Genomic DNA, 23,271 nt, shown 5'->3' with positions numbered 1-23,271 from the left:
CCTCCTGATCTGTTTATGTAGTGAACCAAGCTGCAGGGAACACGGAGGCTACAGTAGCATTTGCTTAAAATATCATACAAACAATGAAAATAAAAAGTGCTACAAGAAGTGAAAACTAGAAGGAAATTTGGTATTACATTAAACTCAAGGTCAGAATGATTATTACTAGTTTTGAAAAGGAGCAAATGTATAACCATGTAAAAGAGATCTGTGACCATTTAAGAGGCAAATACATTATTAATCAGCTCCTTCTAAATGCATCTTAATTACCAGGAAATAGACTGCAAAACATGAAACATTCCTTTTCAATATTCAGCTAATTACTTATTCACATGAATGATTAAACATGTCAGTTTTCAGTAGAAATGTTCATCATGTGAGGCCGTCACCTGCACACAGAAGCAACACAGTGAATTTTGCTGCATTAAGAGTGCAATCCAACTGGTAACGGACCAGTTTGTTGGCCTTATTCACATCCGCACACACCAAGGGTTAAAGCAAGGCACAAATCAGTTGTAAAGTCCTAATTTCCTTAGTTAACCAAGTAACAAGTAAAGATTTCCTTTAATTTTGGACAGTGAAGTTACAAAACCAGTGCAGGCTGTTTGTAAGCAGATGTCACCAAGACCAAAGGGGCATGTTTCAGAACTGGTGTGGTGTGTTTTGGCAGTCAGAGAGATGAGAAAGGAAAAGCAGGAGGCCCTCCTGCTGGGTCCTCCTCATGCATTATCAGCTCGCAGCTCCCCAGCAGGCGTCCACCACCACATACCAGGGTGTCGAGCTTTGATACCGCCAGGGGCAAGTTTGCTTTTTAATGTGGGGCAGCTCTTCTCATTTCTCTACAGGACCGAAAACTCTCCAGACAAGTCCATACGGAGAAATGAACGCAGACAGGGAAGGATGAAGTAAAGGTTTTTATCATTTAATTCAAACTGATTGTCAAGAGAATAATACACAAATTGTGCTTGGTGTGCATAACTATAGAGATGCAGCTGAATTTAACATATATATATGTGTATACATATATTTACACTTTTATATCACATATGTACAAATGAGAAATACAGTATTTCAATATGAATCCACTTGTCAAGGAGCAATATCTTGGAGCCATTTCCACATTGAGGTTTTTCTCATTTAATTCTGATTTAGTCAGATATTTTTATGAAGTTATACAGTCAGAAATTTCATCATCACACAGTGTTGTTTGGTACAACTAGGTGTTGCAGTATTATTGCCCTCAAACAAATGTTTTTCATTGAAGGATGGATTATAATGTGCATTTATACATGCCAATTAACTAGAGTGAATACATGGATGTGTATCACTACAGAGCTTACAAAACATTTAACCTGAAGTATGCAGTGTTTATTTTGACACCAAGCACCTTAGGAAAGATTTCATTAAAATCTATATAACAGTAGAACGCTGCCACCTTGTGGAGGGAAGCAAACATACTTGATGCAGCGCCCCTTGTCCCTCTGATCGAAAACTTCCCCAATTCCACTTTAAACAGACACACAAGTGACAGCGACAATAAATCTTCTCATTTTCTCAAGTCCTCGGCTGGCAGTGATGAAAAACAGAATTTTTCTTGTGATAAGATAATGCTATAAAAAAAGCAGATGTTTATGTGTTAAGTGTAGCTTTAAAAGCTATTCCAGTGAATGGTGCTTATATCACATCAGGCTTAAGGCACATTAATCACACTTTAATGAATGTATAAAGTCCGCTAGAAGCTGTCATTTCTCACACACTTTCTCATATGTGAACACAGGTGTGCTGGCAGCAAGTTTCTGATCAATGTTCAACTCCTGTAAAAGTTCCCTGACGACTTCCCAGGCGGTGAATGAGATCAGCAGGCAGTGATGACAGTAATTAGCTAAGTGACTGAACACAGCATTATAGTAAGACTTGCAACAAAGTCATTTCATGTGCATGAGACAAACAGTAAAATCAGTTATGTGAAAAAATAAACAATGTAAAATCCTACTGATGATAATCCTTAAAAGCCTGCTTCAATTTTTACAGTCTACAATCATACATTCACTCAACTGCAATGTACAATCACAGTCCTTACATTCGAAGCTCCAAATAAACCGGTGTGGTTGCTCATGAGGGCGTCACAGCAGCAGAGTTCGGACTGGGTTTTCCAGCCGGCACTTCGTACTTGAAGACCACGCTGAAAAGCTTTCCTCCCAGTCGGTCAGCCAGCCACGAGTTTTTGATGACGGCCATCTTGAGGCTCTCGCAGCTGAGCATGGCGTAGTAGTTGGTGTGAATGGCTCGGCCCATTCCCTCAATGATCACCAGGTCGGTTTTTCGCTCTCGTACTACCATCGCCAGCACTTTGTCCAGGCGACTGAAGACAAAGAAGAATACACTTTAGAGACTTGTGTAGTGTTGAAAGTTTTATTTTTCATCAGGGCTTTAATGAAGATAATGAGCAACACTGCCCTGCTTCCATGAATGCATGCCTATGCAGGATCAAAGCACATTGCATTAGCAAAGAAAATCATTTCTCAGTGTGATAACAAAAAAGCCAAGAAGAAAAAAAAAGAAGAAAAAACAACTTATATAAGTCTGTTATAAATCTTGGAAGTCTACTATTTAAAATCTAAAATAACAACAATTTGCTGCATGAAATACCCCAAATAAGCCACCTGATGTATAAATAAAAGTTAAACAGAAGTCCGGTATTCCACCATTTCTCTTCATACATCAAGTTAAGATGTCTCATTGAAGGCTCAAAGAGAAGCGGATGTTTTGTAGCCTTCTCATCGTAGCCTACACATGAGCCCCTTTCACAGATCAGTTCCACCATCTAGCCACAATGAGCCCAGTACTTAAAGTAAAAAATCCTCAGCCTGAACTTGCTCCAAGTGCTCCAAGACCTGATTAAACTGCATAAGAAATGGATAGAAAACAGTTTACTTCAGAAACTGAGAACTGCTAAACTGAAGCCTCCAGAGCAATCACCACAACTCATTGACATGTTTTTTTTTCCTGTTCTATTTCTTCTTTTTTGGTTGGGCTTCGACTCTTCTCCTCTCTTTTTTAACATGGATCAGTCACCGGGGCCGCTACGTCAGCTGTGGCTGTTGCTCTCGGTGTTGTGCCCTAAAGTGAATGTCTGCCAAAAATTGTTTATACGGCCGCGCTGCCTGTTAGCGTCGTTTCGCTCAGCTTCCCTCTGTTGTCTGCGGCTCTTCCTCTCGGTGTAAAACCGACATAGTACGCGACTGCAAGTGACAATATGTCTAAATTAACATAGAAAGTATGATTTTGCAAGTGCTTTAACGGATTTATTAACACTGCAGATGAAGACGTGCTGTAATCAGAAACGATATCCAGGCATGTTGCTGCTTTACTGTTTAGGTTTCATGCGTTTGTCTCACGCTTGTAAAGTCCAGTAAGGATATGATTTGTGTGTTGATTTACAAAGTTTAATTTCCACTGATCTTCATAACTTATTTTATTTATTAGAGTACATTTCTTGTTAAGAAAATGCAGAATCTACATTAAAGTGGTCTGATATCAATCAACCAAGAGTTATACTGTGCACATTACTGACCAAGTAGTACCTTACACCCACCTCTTATTCTGTTCTTTTAGTCTTTTTAACATCTCAATAGCTGATCATGGGCCCTGTAACTGTCAATAAAACAAAAAATGTTGCTTGAAATGGCTACAGTTTGTTCAGGTGAGACATATTTTACAGATGAATGGCCATCTACTTCCTTGCATCCACTCCACAACCCTTTAAGACAAAATCATACTTTCTTAGTTAATTTAGACATATTGTCACTTGCATTGGCATATTATGTCAGTTTTACAACGAGAGGAAGAGCCGCAGACATCAGAGAGAAGCTGAGCGAAACGAAGCTAACCGGCAGCGTGCGCTCCCGCGGCCGTATAATCAATTTTTGGGAGACATTCACTTTAGGGCACAACACCTGGCAAACGACTTGTATGCACTTCACAACATGGTTTCCCCATCCTGGAGCATTTTAGTTTTAGTTATGCACCATGGCTGAAACAAGAGGACATTATTGGAGAAAGTGAGGAAAAGGAGAGAAAGTGACAGAGCAAGAGAAAAGACAAGAGCCAGCATTGGACTAGTTTTTACTGGCAGGAGAGAGCTCAGAGAAGAGACCAGATGCAAGAAGAATGCTGAAAGGACCATCGTTAGGGAGCACCACAGTGCGAAAATCAGCCAAACTTCAGTAGTTGGGCTTTAATTCTTTCAGCTTCAGGACGCGGTGCTTTAAAAACAGACATTTAATGAAAACAACCAACCTCAGATCCAAACAGGGGGAACTGGAACCACTCTGGACCAATATCAGCCTGTCCTCTCTTAGGCCAGCCCTACACACCAACAAGACGACCACAGTTAACTGCTTTCATTATTTACAATAACTCACATCTCAGCACCAACTCTATCACAGAATATGTGTGTGAAAGACATAAAAAAACAATTAATTATATCCCTCATATGCACTCACTGAATCACAGGATCCATAGCAGCAATTCTTTCAGTCAGAATCAGAAGTTCACCATTTGTTACATCATTTAAAGCTGGACCAGAGTTGCTGGCCAACACAACCTGTAATGTTGGTGCACAGTCAGATTTAAGACACTCTTACCTCAATGCTGTGTTTTTGTGGTAATATCTTAAAGGATCTCACCTCTGTTCCTCGAGACAGAAGCTCTCTGACAAAGGGTATCACCCCAAGAATGATGTCCACTCCACTATTATCTACGAAAAACAAGGCACACCTATGAGGAGGACCCTGCAAGAGAAAATCAGGATGGATTGTATTAAAGCGTTTTCATCAAGAATACAAAGCACAGAATCACTTTGTCCAAAAGCAGTCTGACGTGTGTTTGCTTCCCAGTGGGTATAACTCAGCTGTACTCTGTTTCTGAGAGTCTGACCTTTAGTCTCTCAAGCCACTGGTCATAGGAATCAACAAGCCATGGCCGCTCTGAGAAGAAACAAAATTATGGTCAATAACAGTTCTAATCTTTTTTTGCTTTGAAGATATTGGCTAGAAAATAAAGTTTTGATAAACAGAAGCAGATCTAATCTGTGATCTAATCGGCCAGTGGGCACACAGTCGAGAAAACATTCCTTGTTAAATTATTAAGCAGTTCACACAGGCAGTGTTTAGGGGTTTAACAAGAACATAAATACAACCCAAGGTGTAATTTAATGCTTTAAGTCTCCTAATTTGTTTTTTAAAGATCTAATTATCTACAGGGCTCAAAGATGGAGCTGTAAAGCTGTTCACAATAATCCAGTGTTAAAAAAAACACTTACATACCTTCCAACTGTCGTTTGGCTTGCTCAAACCCAAACTCAGGGTCAGACTCCAGCACACTGCATACACCAAGACAAAACATGAAAAAGTAGGATTAGTTCAAACAAGAAATCCCCACATGGGTCACAGTGTTCCAAAAGTCTTCTAACAAACTGAGACAAAAGCAGCTTTATTGGCCACGCATGTTCACACACACATGGAATTTGTCGGCAGTTGTCAGTCACGTCTTGTACTCGCAAATCACAGGACAGAGAATGAGGACAGCTGGACTGCAGAGTACATAAATACAGTTATGCTGTAGATAAATGTACAGGTGGTGTTAAATATGTGTAAAATGATAGTGGAGCAGTGCAAGAGTACGTAATGTAATTAATGTTAAGGTAACAACTGGGAAATCCAGTGATTTCAAATAGTTATTATACAAATTACACCAACTTCTAAAGCCAATTTCTAAAAAACTAGAAGAAGTCAGAGAGCGCAGACCAAGGCCCAACATCCCACACCAGTACCCAAATATTTTGAACCTTCTGGATTACAAGATCCAAAATATCAACATGATCTGGATCAAACAATGTTGGATTACACATCTACCATGATCTTATCATCTTGTATTTATTTATGTATTTATTTATTTTTTGGTCAGTGATTCTGGGCATTATATGATGAGTTAGAAACTGTAATGGTAATATTATTTCCCTATATAAAAAATGTAATCACTTGTTCCTTTATTCTATTTCTGTCATTTCCCTGAAAATTTAATCAAAATCCATCCATAACTTTTTGAATTATGTTACTGACAGACAGACAGACAAACTAACATTGGAAACATAATTTAAAAAAGTACAGAAGCAGAAGAATGAATGCAGACGAAGATTTGGCTATGCTTCATCAAATGAATGAGGAAGAGTCAGATGGGGGAGAAATGGGGGAGATGTTAGGAGTAGACACAGCAGACAGGATGACGAGGCAGTATTCATCTGGAGCTGCAACTAGAAAATGGCTATTATTATTATATGTCTTATCAACGTTTTGGACATTACATGATGATTTATGTCAAAATTCCCCCCCTCAAATAATTGATAAAAAATATAAATACATTTTAAATGTTATTTAATTCTGTTATATGTTGATGAGTGAATATTGTAAGTTAGTATTTGATATTTTCTATTTGAAATACAAGCCCAAAGTAATCCCACCTGCTAATCAATTAACTATTTATTTATTGAGGCTTTTCTACTTCTGAATGGCTTAAAAAAAGATTCAAAGGGGAAAAATGGCTTCTGTAAATGCAACTTCATAATTGTTATGCTGCATCAGCATGATGTCAAAATGACCCCCTCTGGCGGTTCTAGTGGTTTTGGAATCTTGTCGGTTCTAGTATTAAAAAAAGATTCCTGGATCCAGGTGGTGATCCGGGTCACCCTCAAAATCTAATCAGTTGTTCCTTATTCAATATCAGAGATTTCCTGAAAATTTCATCAAAATTCATCCATTTCTTTTTGAGTTTTTGACAGACAGACAGACATACATACAGACAGATGCATACCCATCCCAAAGCATAGCCACCACTAGGTGTTAAGCATTTTTTTTTTTTTTTGGACCAATTACTGCATTAAAAATAAACAACCGATTCTCTAGACCCACAGTCATCGACAACAATCAACCAGCTTGTTTCTAGATTGGGAATGTCCACTTACTCTGATACAGCCTTGGCTCCCCAGTCAAAAACATTCCCAGCCAGGACGCCCCTGACCAGTGCAAACTGTCTGTCCTCCCAGCTCAGCTCTTCCAAGGACTTCACTGCCTTCTGGTAGTACTTGAGAGCCATGTCATTCTCCCTCTGTTTAATCTGAAACACAACAAAAAAAAACCCCACTGCTCATTCAAACTGAATCCATTACAGACTGTTTAGTGATATTTAGAAATATAAGAGTTGGTTTATAATACAAACAAAACAACAACAATAACAATAACAATGTTTTGCCTAAATTTAACAAGTGGAAAACAATGTGTTTTTCATTGTGACTGTAAAAGAACAACTGAGTCATGAAATGGATCAGTGAAGGAACCAGTGTAGCACAGGAAGAGGACACAAAAAAGAAAACAACAGATTTAATAGAGTTCACTCAGACCTTAGAGTAGGGATCAGGAAAGTTGAACTCGTTTAAACAGTGTTCCCTCGTGTCTAACAGACTTCTGACAGTGAGGGATCCATAAGCACTAGGTGAGAAAAGAAGCACTCTACATTAGCCAGAGAGAAACGTACACACAACACACACACAACACACACAGACTTGGGCGCGCACACATACTCAACAGGGCTAGGGCAGTGAAATGCAAAAGCACTTCTTAAACTGACATTTCCTAATCACTCTGGACTTAGATGAAAATGCTTTTTGAAAGTTTGACATTTGGAGACTTTTTTAAAAAAAAATTAATACATATAAAAGACAGTGTACACATTTATTCTTTTGATCTACGTGCATATTTCTGCTAAAATCTCTAACACAACTGATACACTCACAAGGTGCAACGTCCCAATAAATGAAACGACAGACAGAATTAACATAAGAAATCTCTCTTATTCATTCACGCACACAGGCCCTAACAGCAGGTAAGAAGACATGAAACTAATGCAGACAATGAAGAGAAGAGTTTTAGTATGGACTAAAAAGCAACAGACACAGGCCCAGACAAAAACAATTCTTACAATGGTTGATGCCGGAGGGTCTGAAGCTTGTGTCTGTATTTCTGACGGAACTTTTCAGCCCTCGCGGATGCCTCCGGCATGTCAGGCTGGCTCGCTACAGCTCTTTTAACCACCTGCTCCAGGAAAGAAGAACAGCAATCAACCCTGTTCACAATCTGAACTCTGTCTTTTGTAGGATTACAGTATTTTGTTGTCACAAAGGATCCAGATCAGCTTCAACCTATAAGCCTTGGTAGAGGAATATGATTTTAAAGTTTGATTAAAATATTGTGTTTTACTATTTATACCATGGTGTGAATTTATTGTAGGTCATGCCATCCTACCCCATCCAAGGCTTCTTCGAAGCAGTAGAGCCAGTATTCCCGGGCTGGGGCATCCTCTGTGAGGTCAACAGTGTCAGGGATGTAAGAGGAAGGGTCTTGCAGCAGAGGCAGGTTCACCAGCTGCCTCTCCAGACGGTCCATCTCCAACATGTCAAACTACATGTTGCAAAGAGAAATTACACATTTAGAAGCCTCTTCCAGCTCCTTTCACAATCACTTACGATCTTGCAAGCTTGTTTTAAGATAAATTTTACAGTGCATATCTCTTTTTCATTAGAAAAATAACAGTTTCCACTCATGTTCATAGGTTTTATTGAGGGAGAAAACAAAAAAAGCAGAGCTGCAGGAAAGAGGAAAGAAGGTTAAAGTAGGATTTAGTCCTAGAAGCCACTAACAGAACACAATCAATAATCCATTAGAAGAGGTTGTCTTCTTTTAAAAAGCATACTACATCTATGTGAGATCTTTATGTAGCAAGAAAAGGAAAGACGAGCTTTTAATCATTTGCAGTTTTTTGCCTGATGCTGCTAGTCGGCACTAAATGAATGCAGGTGAGCCCCAGAGCAGACAACGGTGGAGGCAAACAGCTCCTAATGAACTACGGTGGCCTACATGCTCAAACCATCACATCAAGGAATAAATAAACACAAAGAGTCTGTTATTGAACATCAAAAACATCAAATATTAGTCATTTCAGCTCATTTGATTAATTAGTAAAAAGCAAAACAGCAGCAAACGACTGTCCAAATTAACATGGAAGTTAAAGGCTGAGTGTTTATTGACCTGCAGAAGAAGGCAGAACACAAAGAAAGCAGGTGGAGGTACTTACGGGAAACTGAGGGAGAGAGTTAGGCAGAGAGAAGAATGTGTGGAGAGGAAATGAAAAGAATGATTATCAGACTGGGAAGACTGATGAGATGAATGACCACATGAATTTGGTGAAGACAGTAATGGTTATATTTTACAAAAAAATAAACAAAAATGGTGAAAAAAATTGAAGCCAATGAACCCTCAGGAGACAATAAACAGGTGATATATCTCATTGTGTGGCCCTTAAGAAAGCAGAACTTACTGTTCCACTGCGAGCACGTTGCATTGGGTTCATATCTGGAGAAACGCTCATCAGGCCTGAGCTCCCAGCATAATTCTCCCCCCAACTGTACTGGTTGGGATCTAAACGAGAAAAAATATAAATACTGGAACATTTATGACATTGGTACATTTTCCCTCAAGCCAGTAGATATTTCCATTAATAACATTTACAATTTTCAATGAAGTTCATATGAATTTTGTATTACTTCGAAAGCAAACTGCAGACTCTTTCTGTATCAAGCTTGGAAGTATCAAGAAATTGAAAAAAAAAATGACTGGGTTTTTACCAGCATGTCAATCCCACTGCACCTTTACTGGATCACTGCAACAATTTGATTTCTTTTACAGTCATTCAGCCGAAGATTTCCTGATGTGTTTGTGATGACAGTCTTGTTGCATAATGAAGTTTTGGCTGAATCTTCGCTGCGTACTGGGTTATGCATTGACTTTTTTTTCTGAATTAACAGGATAGTTCATTTGCTAAAGTTTACTCTGGAGGGAAGAGCTTGTTCTCCCGTCTCAGCTGCACTCCACAGAGATCCAGTAGCCTATTTTCAGCAATCTCCTGAATGTCTCCTGTGTCGCTACGTTGCTATGCAGTGACCAACTGGTTCTGGAGAAACATGGCTACATCCAGCAGACCCAGCTGGGCTTTCTACATTAGCAACCATATAGTCCTTAGGTGTTTGCGCAAAGTTGACAAACATTTACATAACTTTGAGATGAGAGAATCTCCCAATGTGTCAAACTGAATGAAACTCAACAACTTGGAGGAACATCAGCTTCGTTTGGAAGTAACCTGTTAATAATGCTGACAAGCAGAGCTCAATACCTCACAAAAATAGGACCTTTTTTTATTTATCTTATTTCAGAAACTCTTTTTTTTTAGAATTTTGTTTTTTAGAAAATAAACTTAATTCAGAATGACAAAGTGTTTTTGTTTTTTAAGGAAATATAAAACGTTTCCGTAGATTTGACTCTTGAATCCTGCGGTAGACATGTGTCATAAACCCATCTGTTACATGCACAGTTGAGTTAAAGTTACAGCTTGGCTAGCTGGTTTACTGTCCTTTGTATGATAATATATGCAGGTTAGGGAAACATGATCAACCTAATTTTGTCCAGCCCTCTTGACATACCTACCAACTTCCTCTGTGGCAGATCATCCTGCTTGTAAGTACGGCCAAATTCCATGTAAAACATGCAACTTCACAGTCATTTATTCTTCTTCTTTAATTTCATGCTCATCTATTTTACTATTACTTTTATCTATGCTTGGCTTGCTAAACAATGTACTTATTACTTATTCTAAACACAGCCTATTTAGTTTTCTTTTTTCTGGTTATACTGTTTTGTTTTATAAACTCTTACATATACCTTTTGTGAAAGAAATTTTGCTGCATATGGTCACTCATGTATACTCATATAATAATCACATGTATTTTCAGTTTGCTTTATTCATTTATTATTGTTAATCCATTCACTATTACGTTTTCATATTGTGTGTTCTCATTTTATAGAATACTGAAGTTACAGTTTTCATTGTGTATACGTGTGTGAGGTCAGACTGACCACTTTCTTCCCAGAGCTCTGATAGCTCCTGTCAGAGCCTCCTACACCTGTTCCCCGGTCCAGGCCGGCGCTACAGTGTCCGACGCCACAGCAACGGTCAGTACCGGCTCTACAGCGTCCGGCGCGACCGCCACAGTCAGCTCTGGTCCTGCAGCCTCCCATGCCTGCCCCCCAGTCTGTCCTACTCTGCAGCTTCATACGCCTGCTCCCCGGTCTTCTCCAACTTTACAACGTCCAACACCGATGCAACAGTCTACTCCAGCTCGGTCTCCGACGCCAAAGCAAGGGTCTGTTCCGGCTCTGCAGCCTCCTACGCCTGCTCCCCGGGCCTACCAGGCTCTCCCACATCCGACACCGATGCCATGGACTGCTCCAGCTCGGCCTCCGATGCCTGCTTCCTGGTCCTACCCGGCTCCACAACGTCCGAAGCCGATGCCACGGTCTGTTCCAGCTCGGCCTCCGACACCAGTGGTTCCTGTGTCCGAGGAGGTCAATGGTCACGGCGCTCCTCTCCAGCCAGAGGCTCCAGTCTCCGAGGGGGTTCCGAGTGGGATGCTCCTCTTCAGCCTCTGGTTCTTTCTTGTCTGTTGGTTCCTGTCTCCGAGGAGGTCAATGGTCACGACGCTCCTCTCCAGTTCCCGGTCGCCCCCCCAGAGAATCTGCTCCTGTCTGTGCGACCTCCCGGTCACCCGCCTAAGACTTTGCTCCTGTCTGCAAGACCTCCCGGTCGACCGCCAGAATTAATGAATTGTGCCTGTCTCCTAGTGCTTCAGCTCCACTCAGTGCACCTCCCTGTGCTTGAGCTCCAGTCAGCACGCCTCCTGGTGCTCCAGTCAGCATGCCTCCCTGCGCTCCAGCTCCAGTCAGAGCACCTCCTGGTGCTCTAGTCAGCGAGCCTCCCAGTGGCTCTAGGCCTCATACAGCGACCGCCTAGTTGCCTGCCGGACATCATATTAACATCTGTGTATTTTCCAGAGTCAGTCAGTCTTCCTCCAGTCAGTGCTCCCATGGGTGCGCATCCCTGAGTTCCAGCTCCAGTCAGCGCGCCTTCCAGAGATCCAGCTCCAGTCAGCGCGCCTTCCAGATATCCAGCTCCTGTCAGCGCGCCACCCAATGTTCCTACTCCACTCTGCGCGCCTGCCAGTGGCTCAGCTCCACTCTGCGCAGCCCTCTGGCTGTCCGGCAGAGATTCAGTCTGCTTGGTTGCCGGAGATCCAGCAGCTCCACTCTGCGCGCCTGCCTGAGATCCAGCAGCTCCACTCTGCGCGCCTGCCTGAGATCCAGCAGCTCCACTCTGCGCGCCTGCCTGAGCTCCAGCTCCAGCCTGGGCAGCCCTCGGGCCATCGCCAGAGAATCTGGCTTCTCGGCTGCCGGAGATCCAGCCTGCTCGTCGTCCGGGTTTGCCTCCAGAGTTCTGGTCCATGCCTGCCTGTCCGCCTGAGAGCTGGTCCTGGTCTGTTCATCCTCCGGGTAGTCCTTCTGGAGTCCAGTCCAGGTCTGCCCGTCCTCCGGGTCGCCCTCCAGAGATTCCAGCTGTTCTGTCTGTTCCCTGATCCCATTTGCTACCCCTGAGTCCTGCTGCTATGCTTGTATGATGTGCATTTTACTTCTTTGAGTTTTCTTGGTATGAATATGCTGTTTCACACACACCTTCTCGGGGTTCTGGCTGTCCCACAGGTGTTATGTAGGTTTGTGGTCACCGTTCTTGCCTGTCTCTTCCTTTCAGGTAACTGGTGTAGTATTTCTTACTTAGCCTTCCTTATTCCTTATGCTTGTGTGGCCTCTAATTTAACTATTGCTCTATTCCTGCAGGCGTCACTCTGGCCTCCATAAGAGGGAGAGGTCAGCTCCAGGGTCAAAGTTTCTAGGTGGTATAATCACTCTTATGGTACTGGTCGTAATGCTTTTCACATAGATCAGTTGGCTATTGAACCTGAGAATCTCTCTGTACCAGTTTCATATGGTTTCGAGTCCTTGACCCCTGAGCTTAAGGCTCCATGTGTCGTCCCTGGAGAACGGGATGGCTCTGGATTCCTGCTGGCTGACCTGGGCGGAGCCTGTCAGGTAATAGGTGCTGAGTGTTGTATTTGGATTCCTGATGCTTTTAACTACATTTCAGCTGTTTTATATCATTTATGGGACCTCATACAGGTGATGACTTGTACTGATGATGATATTGGTTTACTGGTTTTAACAGTGATGATAATGATTTCTGAACCTCAGTGTAATGTTATGGTGTGTCAGTGTGTGTTTTCTAAACTTCTGCTTTTAGTAGAACCTAGGGGTGTCTATGCTCATGTAGGATCAGCAGCTCTTATCCTTCCTTCATTTCCCACTTGTGTTGATTATGAGTTTTTTTTTTATTAATCTGGGTGCATTTTGACCCTGATGTGATTATAACAGTGGCATTCTGTTGTGTGAAGGTGTTATGGTAAATTTATTTGCGTTTTGTGTGATTAATAGTCTAACAAGGTTTTACTTTAATCAAAAGAGGGGAATTGTGAAAGAAATTTAGCTGCATATGGTAATCACTTATATATACTCATAATAATAATAGTTTTCTTTATTAATTATTATTGTTAATCCATTCACTATTACATTTTCATATTGTGTGTTCTCATTTTATAGAATACTGAAGTTACACTTTCCATTGTGTATGCGTGTGTGAGGTCAGACTGACCACTTTCTTCCCAGAGCTCTGATATGGCAGAGTTGAGACTGGTTTTCGACCTGCTAGATAGCAATAGTTGTTTGGGATATCAGCTTGTTGTGGTATGTGGGCTTTGTCTGAAAACTGGAAGAAAGTGGCGCCACTCAGTCTTCTATGCCTCATTTATTATTTTGCTGTTTGACTTTCAGCTGGGGACCAGCTGAATAAAACTGTTTTTCTCTGATGAATCCCCAGAGTCTCTCACGATTTCACGCAGGTCGGGACGACCACTCTCATTACTTGCAAGTAATTCTTTATTCAATACTTCTCCTGTAAATAAACCTTATATACTTTTACTCATTCCAGACTCTTGGTAATTTTTCTACAACACTTTATACCTGCTACTCCTATTTATTTAGTATTCTTTCCCTCTTAATTATTTTTATTATTCTCATTGTTTTTGGGTTTATTTAATCCTTTTTACTTTCCTTTTTATTTAAACCCCAATGTTTTCTTATAGGGATCCTCCACAGCTTCCAGTGTGGACAGTTCCCCAAGATATCGCTTCCTCACAGCAGCATCAAGCCTAAAATTAAGGATTGGAGTTTGTCTGTGGAAAATGGGACTGGTGGGTGAGTCGGGGCTTTTGTGTGTTGGTTAGGTGTATACTTGGGTAAGTGAAGGCTCATAATTAATTTTTTGATGTGATGTTGAAATTATTTTAATTTGGTATTAAATTATTGCTGTTATGTAAAGCACTTTGTGCTGCTTTTCTGTATGAAAAGTGCTGTAGAAATCAAACTTGATTGAATGACTGATGTCTGGGGGTGTTAGTCCAGGTTTGAGGAGTTTGTTTAAATGCGGTTTTGGGACTCACACTGGCTGATGATTAATTAAGTGCTTTGATTAAGCAGCACCTCAGTGTTACTTATTTCCTCAGTTCCTATGGAAACAATGAAGGTGTTTTTAGTTTGTTTATATGATGCTAATGCATTTAACCTAGTTTTTGTTAAATAACAGAGTGATGTATAGCATTGTTCATCTGAAGCTATGTTTTAAAAAAATGAAGACCTAGTAAACGAGTTTTATTTTCATTATGTCCTGATACATTAAGTCTTATGAAAGAAAGGGGAAGTGGTTTTTCTGCTTTGGCAGTTCATTAAACCTGTTTTAAATCAACACCAGACTGAAAGTCAAGTTTCTGCAGTTTTACAACTAACGTCTGGGATTTGAAGAACATTTGCTCTTTGTGAAAAGTTAGAAGAATCTGTTTCCTGTGTTATCACAGTTCCCATTATGTTTTTGGGGGTTGTATCCATAAAGCATTTCCAATTTGATTTTTATTTTCTCTTACTGTCTTCCTCTGCTCCTTTAAGAAATGCCCCAATGGCCCCGAGATAGCCCTCATGTCGGAGAAACAAGGCCTGAACTTCACCCTACAGAAACAAGAAGCATGAATCTGGGCTGCAGGTAAAACATGATCAAGTTCAAAATGATTAAATTCACAACAACACAGAAAAAAAATGAAAAAGACAATACAGGGACTCTTGTAGAGGAGTGTTCTGGCTTGCCTTGGTGAAGAAGTTGATGCTGTAGGTGATTGTGTGCATGGTAACAGGGTGCCCTCTGATGAAGAAGCCTCCAAAGTACACCCTGGACAAGTTGTGGAGCTTTGCATACAGACAGGCCAGCTGTCCGATGTCATTGCTGATCATGTGGAGTAAACTCTTTGCCATGTCTTCTTTGGAAAACTCTACAAGAGCAGAGTTACTTGAGGGTAAAGGCCTAGCAAGTGGTAATACTGGTAAGACTACAAATGAATAATAGAACAGGTTTCTATAGCCCACACAGTCATGTCATATAAAAAAAATCCCACACTGAAACTGTAGAAACATAAAAGTTGCTCAACTGAAGCTGTGACACAGTAATAATTTAGAAAAGCTGGTTATATTTGTGGAATAATGACATTCATTTCCTAACAGTTACAAAACCAGCACTGGGTGAATGGTCATCAGTTTATATTAAAGATTTCAAAGTTTCTATCCTGCTCTATTTACAGCGTTACAGATCTTCTGTATGTAGCATAATTCAAGTGTACATATGTTTAAGGCACCAATTAATCCTTCGATAGTAAGGATGTCATTATGCTCCAGTCATTATTTCGTCAGACTTCCAACAGTGAGATTAAAAAAGGGGTGGAGTAGTTATGTATTGTGAAACAGTTTTACTAAAATACATCAGAAAACTGGCAGAAATCTGAATGTGTGCTACTTCACATCCTAAAGTCACAATCTGAATACATCTGAACTTCCTAAATCCATACCACTCGTAGCTGCTGCCCCTCAGACAGGAACTCAGTGAGGCAGTTATTTATATTTTCAGCCACATTTCAAGTCCATATAAGCGGAGACTAAGATAATTGTTTGGTCATATTAACAGATAATGTGGCCTAAAAAAGACATCAGGATGCATGCTTAAATCAACGCATGAAATCAATGTGCACGAGCCTCACCTTTGTTAGCAGTTGCAGATTTCCCAAAACTGCTCGCAATAAGATCACCAGTCAAGCCCAAATACCCGTAAGATCCTCCGTAAATGTCTTTGACAAGCATATCGACACTTGTGTGCTGCCCTTTTGAGGCCAACTGTAGCAGCTCATCAAATCTCTGCAGGAGGTAAAAAGGATATTGTTCAATTTGTTGATGGGAACACAGTGGTGAATCAATAGCGTATCTTAATGAGTGAATTTAAAGCAGCAATCAAACAGGTCGAGGGCAAAAGTAGACCACTTCGTTTAAGATACCTTTGTTTTAGTGAGCAAAGCTCCAAGGCCCCAGAACGTCCCTCCACCTATTGAGCTTCCTCCTATTCGCTCAAATTTGTCCTCTGATTCAACCTGTTGAAGATGGAAAGAATGTAAAATTGTGTGTAAATTACTTAATCAATGTGGTTTAATAGCATCCATATCATATTGATAGTTTAAGATATCACCTATGAGCTAGGTTTGCATCTACCACCTTGTCCACAACTAGAAAGACTTTACTAAAACATAGATAAAGCCTTGTGAGATCAAATCAACTCATGGGAAAGAATAATAGAGGCATCAGTGACTGATGAAGTACCTTAAAATGCAGACATCAGCTGAGGGAAAAACAATGCAATGTGAAATGATGCTACACACTTTAGTCTAACAAGCAATTCCTTTACAACGCACTTTTATATCATTTTAAGAAAATTGTTTCTCCTTCTAAGATCACTCTCTCTACATAAAAGCCTCATAAGGGAAGCGGTAATAAGCATTTCCTGCTTGTAAATTAGTGTCCAATTGATAAAATGATGCAGACTGGATAATGTTAAAAATGTCCCAGTATGTGTGCTTGTGCAGCAAGAGATAATGTTCTCCATGAATGGCAGCCATTTCAGCAAAGTTTGGTGTCCGAATCAACCTCTTAACTAACCCAATCAATATAGAAAAATGATCCATTCTGAAAGACTAGCTAACTTTCAGTTTACACACTTAGGATTCTGATGACATTCAAATTCAATTCAAATGAATGACTACATCTTGTTTGACAGAGAGAGCTACCTCTCAGTTCAACACATAACTTGGTAAGTTGGTTATTACCTTAACTATGGAAACCCCAGAGCCAATGTTTACAAGCAGGTAGGGGAAGATGTCTGGATTGGTCGTCTGAAAGCGGAACTCTGAGTCAGCATGCTTGGCATATACAAACGCCTCATGAGGTATGTTCTTCAGCACAAAATTGCAGCCCTTGATGAGGCAGGTCATCTCATCCTCTTTGTCCACTCTGCAACACATGAATAAAGACTTAGCTTGAGCCAGTCTCAAACATGATCTAGCATCACATTGGTTGTTTGCTGTCTATCTGGTCAATTATTATAAACAAGAGTATGCATTCTACTATTTCACTACATTCCTAGAAATATACTCTTCAACTGACAGACTAGTTGGCTGCAGTCAATTATGTTAAGAGCTTTCCAGGCAAATTATAACTACAAACAATACTATCTGGTCTTACATATTGCTTCCTCTTAATCTGAGCTGAATTACCATGGTAACAATCATGTGTGAAAATTGTGAAAGTGTCATGTGTTGTAACCGAAACATGTTTGGATATTTATTCTCAAAAATTCAGTTAGCCAGCAAAGTCAAACTCGAAACAGGTAAGGTAGTAAGTCTAACAGATTTTCACGAAGTCTTCATAAAGTATCCCAAACCTCTCACAAAAAAAATAAAGAAATTCAGCCTATTAAGAGGACAGGATATTGCTTTGAGTGTCTATTATAGTGAGTACTATTGTTTATTTTAACTCTGCCATCTAGAATATGCCAGAAATTCCATATCCCTTTCTCTTTGTACATGCAGCCTCTGCAGCTATGACAAAAAGCTGAGTAACAGAACAGAGCTAAAAAGCTTTCTGGCTGTGAGTATGCTTGGTTCAACTACTCACTTAAGTCCCAGTTTTCTTTCTATCAGCTCTTTGAACTTGTGTGCCCCTCCACCTGTGGCTTTGATAACTTTGGTTTCAGTGTTGACCAGGTGGTCTTTGATGAAGTCCAAGCATGTCTCAATGTAAGCATTTTCAAACTTGATGAAGTGCAGGCGTGCAGTGACCTCTTCCTGAACCGATATTTCATACAGTTTATCACTATCAGCTTCCTGCAAAACACAGAAGACAAACTGTGATGAATGTCATGTAGTACAGCGTTTGACAGCAGAGCACAGCTTGCATATTTCTATCCTTACCTTTGCGGTGTGGTCGAAAGATCGTACTTTGGCCACTTTGTGCTGTACGGTTGAATAGTAGGCAAGCTTAGTCAGAGATCCACCTGTTTCAGAAAAATAAATAAATAAATGATAAAACTCCGGTAAGTAACCCGTTTTCCGGTATAAACAAACTGCAGACTGTCGACCAGGGAAGTGACAACAGTGGACTTATAAACGGAAAAACTATAATAATATAAGGTAGCTAGCTGCTAGCGTTGTTGGACTTATTAAAGTTGAACAGACTGTTAGGCACGTGTGCGCTTCAAGAAAATAATCCAAAAAGCTCACAAGTCTTTGCGGCAATCAAACTGAAACGAATTGACATTAAACGTTTATTTAAGCAGCTAACACTGCACGTCTACTTAAGAAGCTAACATTAGCTTTGTCTTGTTTACTTTCAAAGTCATATGTTATTGTAAGTGTACCAAGCTGCGGTAGCGTTGCCCCACAGTTACGAAGATTAGCCACGTTCGTACAAAAGTGACAGAAGAATGAAAGAAAACGTTTAAGTTCTCAGTTACCTATGTCTATAGCGAACCGCTTTGCGTTTTCCAAATTACGAAATATTTCGTCGGGCGGAAGAATAATGCTTTTATCCATGGTATGAGTACTCGTGTTGCTGTCAACTCGACCACATTCCGCCATGGTCGACTATGATCTACGCTGTATGCGTGCCGTGTCTACGCGCCTCCCAACGTCCAATCACAATTCACGCACATTGCGGAGGGAGTGGGCATCGTGAGCAGAGCGCCTGCCTTTTTTTTTTTTTTTTTTCAATGAGTAAATCCGAGAGGATGCTGGTCATTGTTTTGTAAACCGTAGCAGCAGTTGTTAGATCTTTGGATCACTATCTGAAAGATTTATTGCTAAAATGCTGCATAAAGTTTTAGTTAGATTTGAGTCCTAAACACCCATAAATTTATAAAAAGCTGACAATAATAATTTGACCATTGACTTCACTCACAACAAAGAACATGATGAAATGTGTGGGGCTTGTGCCCCAACTAGTCACAGCTTATATATATATATATATATATATATATATGCATGTTAATTGGCTAGAATGACTAGGGAAAGTAAAAACAACATGTATTATTTTAAACTGTTCTAGTTATCCAGCTTGTGTGTATGTTGATGGCAACATAGTTTGTATGTGCTAAACACTGGAGGGTAGGGATCAGCCATGATAGTGTCCTCACATGTACCACAGATAGGGCGGGGATAACTCTACACCACTGGTTCTGTAACTAGTATTATTTATTGCCTCGGCAGTCAGATTAACTTGATTTGTGTCACTGAAAATAAGCAGTTTAAGATTAGTTTTTTCTCTCTTTTATTCTGCAAAAATAAATACTTTACATCACCTCTAGAAACATCAGTGGTGACGATACATCACAAGACAACTTTGTGTTTCAAGCACTGAACTCAAGCAGAATAGGGAGAACAATTTTTGAGTCTCTATTAAATACAAACAAGTGAAAAATAACTAGCATTACTTTATATACAGCAGTGGTTCCCAAACTGGGGGGCCCAGAGTTATGACCGGGCTAGTTAAAACATACTTTTGTACTGCTAGCAAAATATGGACAAATTTGTGAAATGATGAAACAACAACTGACATTTCAACAGGAACAATAACAGAGAGACAATAAACTATGACAATACATATCTTATCCTGGTCATGACCACATAATGGTGAAGTAATGGTAATGGTGGGTAATGAAGAGAGACCGCAGTGTATCATATGTCTCAAAATATGAGCATCTGACACTATCAAACCAAACAAGTTACAACTTCACTTTGGGACGTCCCTAATCCTAACTACCTAATCCTAAACTAATCCTAATTCACCCTAAACACAAAGAAAAACATGTGGATCACTTCAGAAATAAATTACTCAACTGTCATAAACAGCAGAGTTGTTTTACTAAAGCAGAAGTAGCAAGTAGCAGCCAATAAATAACAAATACCAGACTATTTCTCTGCTAAACAATATTATTATTTTATATTTACCAGTGCATATAAAGGTGTATTTCCTATATATGTTTCATTGTAAGGGTTGGGGTCCACACGGTAGTGGTGGTGGGATGATGGGGGTGGGGAGGGGATTGACATTTTGTTGTTGATGAGAAGGGGGCCTCCCTTGAGAAAGAGTTTGGGAACCACTGATCTACTGGTACCGTTTATAAAGCAAAACATTGCAGAACCAAACATTTTTCAATTATCTTTCACAACTGAAACCAATATATAAGAATGCATTGGTCAAACATGTTAACTCCCATCAATGAATGTCTTAATTTATAAATAAGATAATTATTATCAATAGTTGGTCATATTAATGAAATTGCAGTATTAATAGAATACAAAGTACAAAGATGTTTCTGTTAAAATTTAGAAAATCTTTGATGAAAAGTTGTGACCAATGAGGTCTCAGTTTGTCTAATGGTAACTGGAGTAAATCTCTACCACAGCCTCTGGAGGGCGCTGTTGACTGGACTCTTGTTTTTAGTTATGCTGATTTGATCTATGGCGCTCAGAGGAGAGAAGTCAACCTCTCTCAGGTTCTTATTAGAGGAAGACTGCAGCTTGTTGAAGTGGTTCAGCAGTCTTCTCTGGGACTGAGTCTTCACCTCCTCCTTGGACAGGAAGTGCACCACCTCTTGGACACACCTGGAGTAGCCCTGATCAACAGCTGCTGAGTCCACAGCTCGGTGTTGCTGCTGCAGTCGTCTCAGGAAGCAAACTGTCATCTCCAGGATGTCGGCTTTCTCCAGCTTGGAGTCCGGCTGCTGTTTGAGGAACTCTGGACCCAGGAGAGACTTGAGCTGCTCGATGCTGCTGTTGATTTGCATTGCATAACTTCACCAGCTGAAGTGGTTCCCAACCTTGGGTCCCTGGAAACCTAGTGGGGTCCCCCAAAGAGCACAGGGTGTCCCAGAGGCTTTGACTGTTCAAAACCAGTGGATTTAAATTAAGGCCATGTCCACACAGAAAAGAGTCGAGGTGTGTTTGTTTAGATTTGTATCAGTTGTGTGTTTCATTCGAATGGAATCAGTGTTTTGGGAGCTTGAAAATCACTAACTTTGTATTATTTCATTAACAAGATATGTCTGAGAAATGCAGCAGTGCAGATGATTCATCCTTATTTTGAAAAACAAAAAATAAAAGTAAGGCTAGATGTTGATAAGTACCTTAACTTTAGTTTTATCAAAGGAACCAGAAAGTCAACCAGAATGCATCATTTATGGTGAGAAGTATCTAATGAAAGTATAAAATCAAGTATGGATTTAACACAGGGCAGGAAGGGGTCCACAGCTGTTTGGTAGTTGCATGAAGGAGGGTCCTCAGGGAATATAGGTTGGGAACCACAGTTCTAGGGTGTTGTGTTAGTATCAACCAAAAAATTCTCAAATGAGGACTGATTTTCCACAAATCTCTAATTTACCTTGTGGCTCAGGATGAGATGCTGATGAGTATTGGTCATAGCTGCAGTGATTGCAGGAATCATGGGTGGATCTCTGTGCTGAAGAGGTCTTTGCTTGCATCATTCCTCATTTTTATAGCCCCACATCTCCATTTGAATGAGTGGATCTTATTCTGGCTGGAGTTTCTCACAGTTTTAGCCTATCAAAAAACTCTGCTAGATAACAAGGAAGCAATATGCTGCATGCTGTTGTACTGCTTGAGAGCCAATAGTTCGGTCTCAGGGGAACAGGTGGATGACTGATGGGACAGAGAAACATACTCAAAGAGTTCCATGTGAATCTGAGAAAATAGTCAATGAACAAGCAAACTGCTGCCTGATGCTGTTAATGACTTTTTCTGAAAACATGCTCATTGTATCAGCATATGCTGGAGAATAAAGTAAGGCGGAAGTAGTGGCCAGGCATTACTAATAAAGTGGAACTTGATTAACTTACCAGCATAACTGATTGATTCAGCAGAGGTTTTGGCAGTTCGGAGCATTCAGCTGTGTGTTAACACAGCAGCGAGGAATAAATAAGATTCACAATGATCTTAGAGAAGCAGTACTTCTGCTCATCAATCTGACAAAGATTTTAAGTTAATTTACAATTAGTTTGCAGTCTATCATTATACACTGTAAATGATTATTTGTAAGTGGGAAAACATTCAAGACAATAGTAATTTTCCCAGGAGTAGACATCCCAGTTAGTTCAAACTCCAGCACTGAACACAGACCATTTATAGATTAAAATAACTGATAAAAAAAAAACAAACAAACGAGAGCACCACCTCAGATTTAACTGGACTCAGCTGACATGTTAGCTATTAAAGTGCACTTTGGAAAAGACTGAACGGGTACGGCCTGTTAGAATTGTAAAGCTGAATCTGAACAAACCACAAGACATTAACTCATTATCAGCTCCAACATTAATTTTTTAATTTGTATTTTTCAAGAAGCAGAAATGCAACACAAAAACATTACACACAAAAACCAAACAAAAGACTCCTTAAACTCCTCTGCATACCAATGTATTACTGTGTTATCAGTGAAGCTGTCTGTCTGACATCAACAAATCTATAGCAGAGTATCTCAAAAGGAAATAACTGTTATTGCAATGGTCCAATCAAAGTTCAGAGTTCAGTCTGATCGAAATGTTGTGATGGGACCTTAACAGTGGTGTGTATAATCGAGTGCCTACAAACCTTAGTATATTAAAGCATTGTTCTAAATGCTAATGCTGATGTTAATAGACCACACTTACTCAATAATAGTGCAAGAGACTGATAATATTATACAGAAGTTAATTACTTCAAGTTATTGCTGCTGAAGGTGGTTCTACAAATGA

General features: G+C 40.1%; 1 protein-coding gene and 1 pseudogene across 1 annotated transcript; both read right to left on the bottom strand.

The window, feature by feature from the left end:
- Positions 1-906: 906 nt before the first annotated feature.
- On the bottom strand, positions 907-19,132 carry pank4 (pantothenate kinase 4 (inactive)). The gene is made up of 19 exons (XM_041980445.1): positions 18,982-19,132; positions 18,440-18,522; positions 18,144-18,352; positions 17,297-17,480; positions 16,475-16,567; positions 16,184-16,337; positions 15,243-15,424; positions 15,026-15,107; positions 9,430-9,530; positions 8,358-8,513; positions 8,035-8,147; positions 7,457-7,544; positions 7,022-7,173; positions 5,328-5,383; positions 4,939-4,988; positions 4,689-4,793; positions 4,506-4,606; positions 4,300-4,368; positions 907-2,362 (listed from the first exon to the last, which is right to left on the bottom strand). The coding sequence occupies exons 1-19, from the start codon at positions 19,103-19,105 to the stop codon at positions 2,113-2,115; spliced, it is 2,352 nt and encodes a 783-aa protein (XP_041836379.1). The 5' UTR covers positions 19,106-19,132; the 3' UTR covers positions 907-2,112.
- Positions 19,133-20,912: 1,780 nt separating this feature from the next.
- LOC121636703 lies at positions 20,913-22,293 on the bottom strand (annotated as a pseudogene).
- Between the last annotated feature and the right edge of the window lie 978 nt (positions 22,294-23,271).

The sequence above is a fragment of the Melanotaenia boesemani genome, chromosome 3, assembly GCF_017639745.1.
Source record: "Melanotaenia boesemani isolate fMelBoe1 chromosome 3, fMelBoe1.pri, whole genome shotgun sequence".
Taxonomy (NCBI): domain Eukaryota; kingdom Metazoa; phylum Chordata; class Actinopteri; order Atheriniformes; family Melanotaeniidae; genus Melanotaenia; species Melanotaenia boesemani.
The sequence above is the reverse complement of the archived record's forward strand: the minus strand, read 5'-3'. Positions and strand labels throughout refer to the sequence as shown.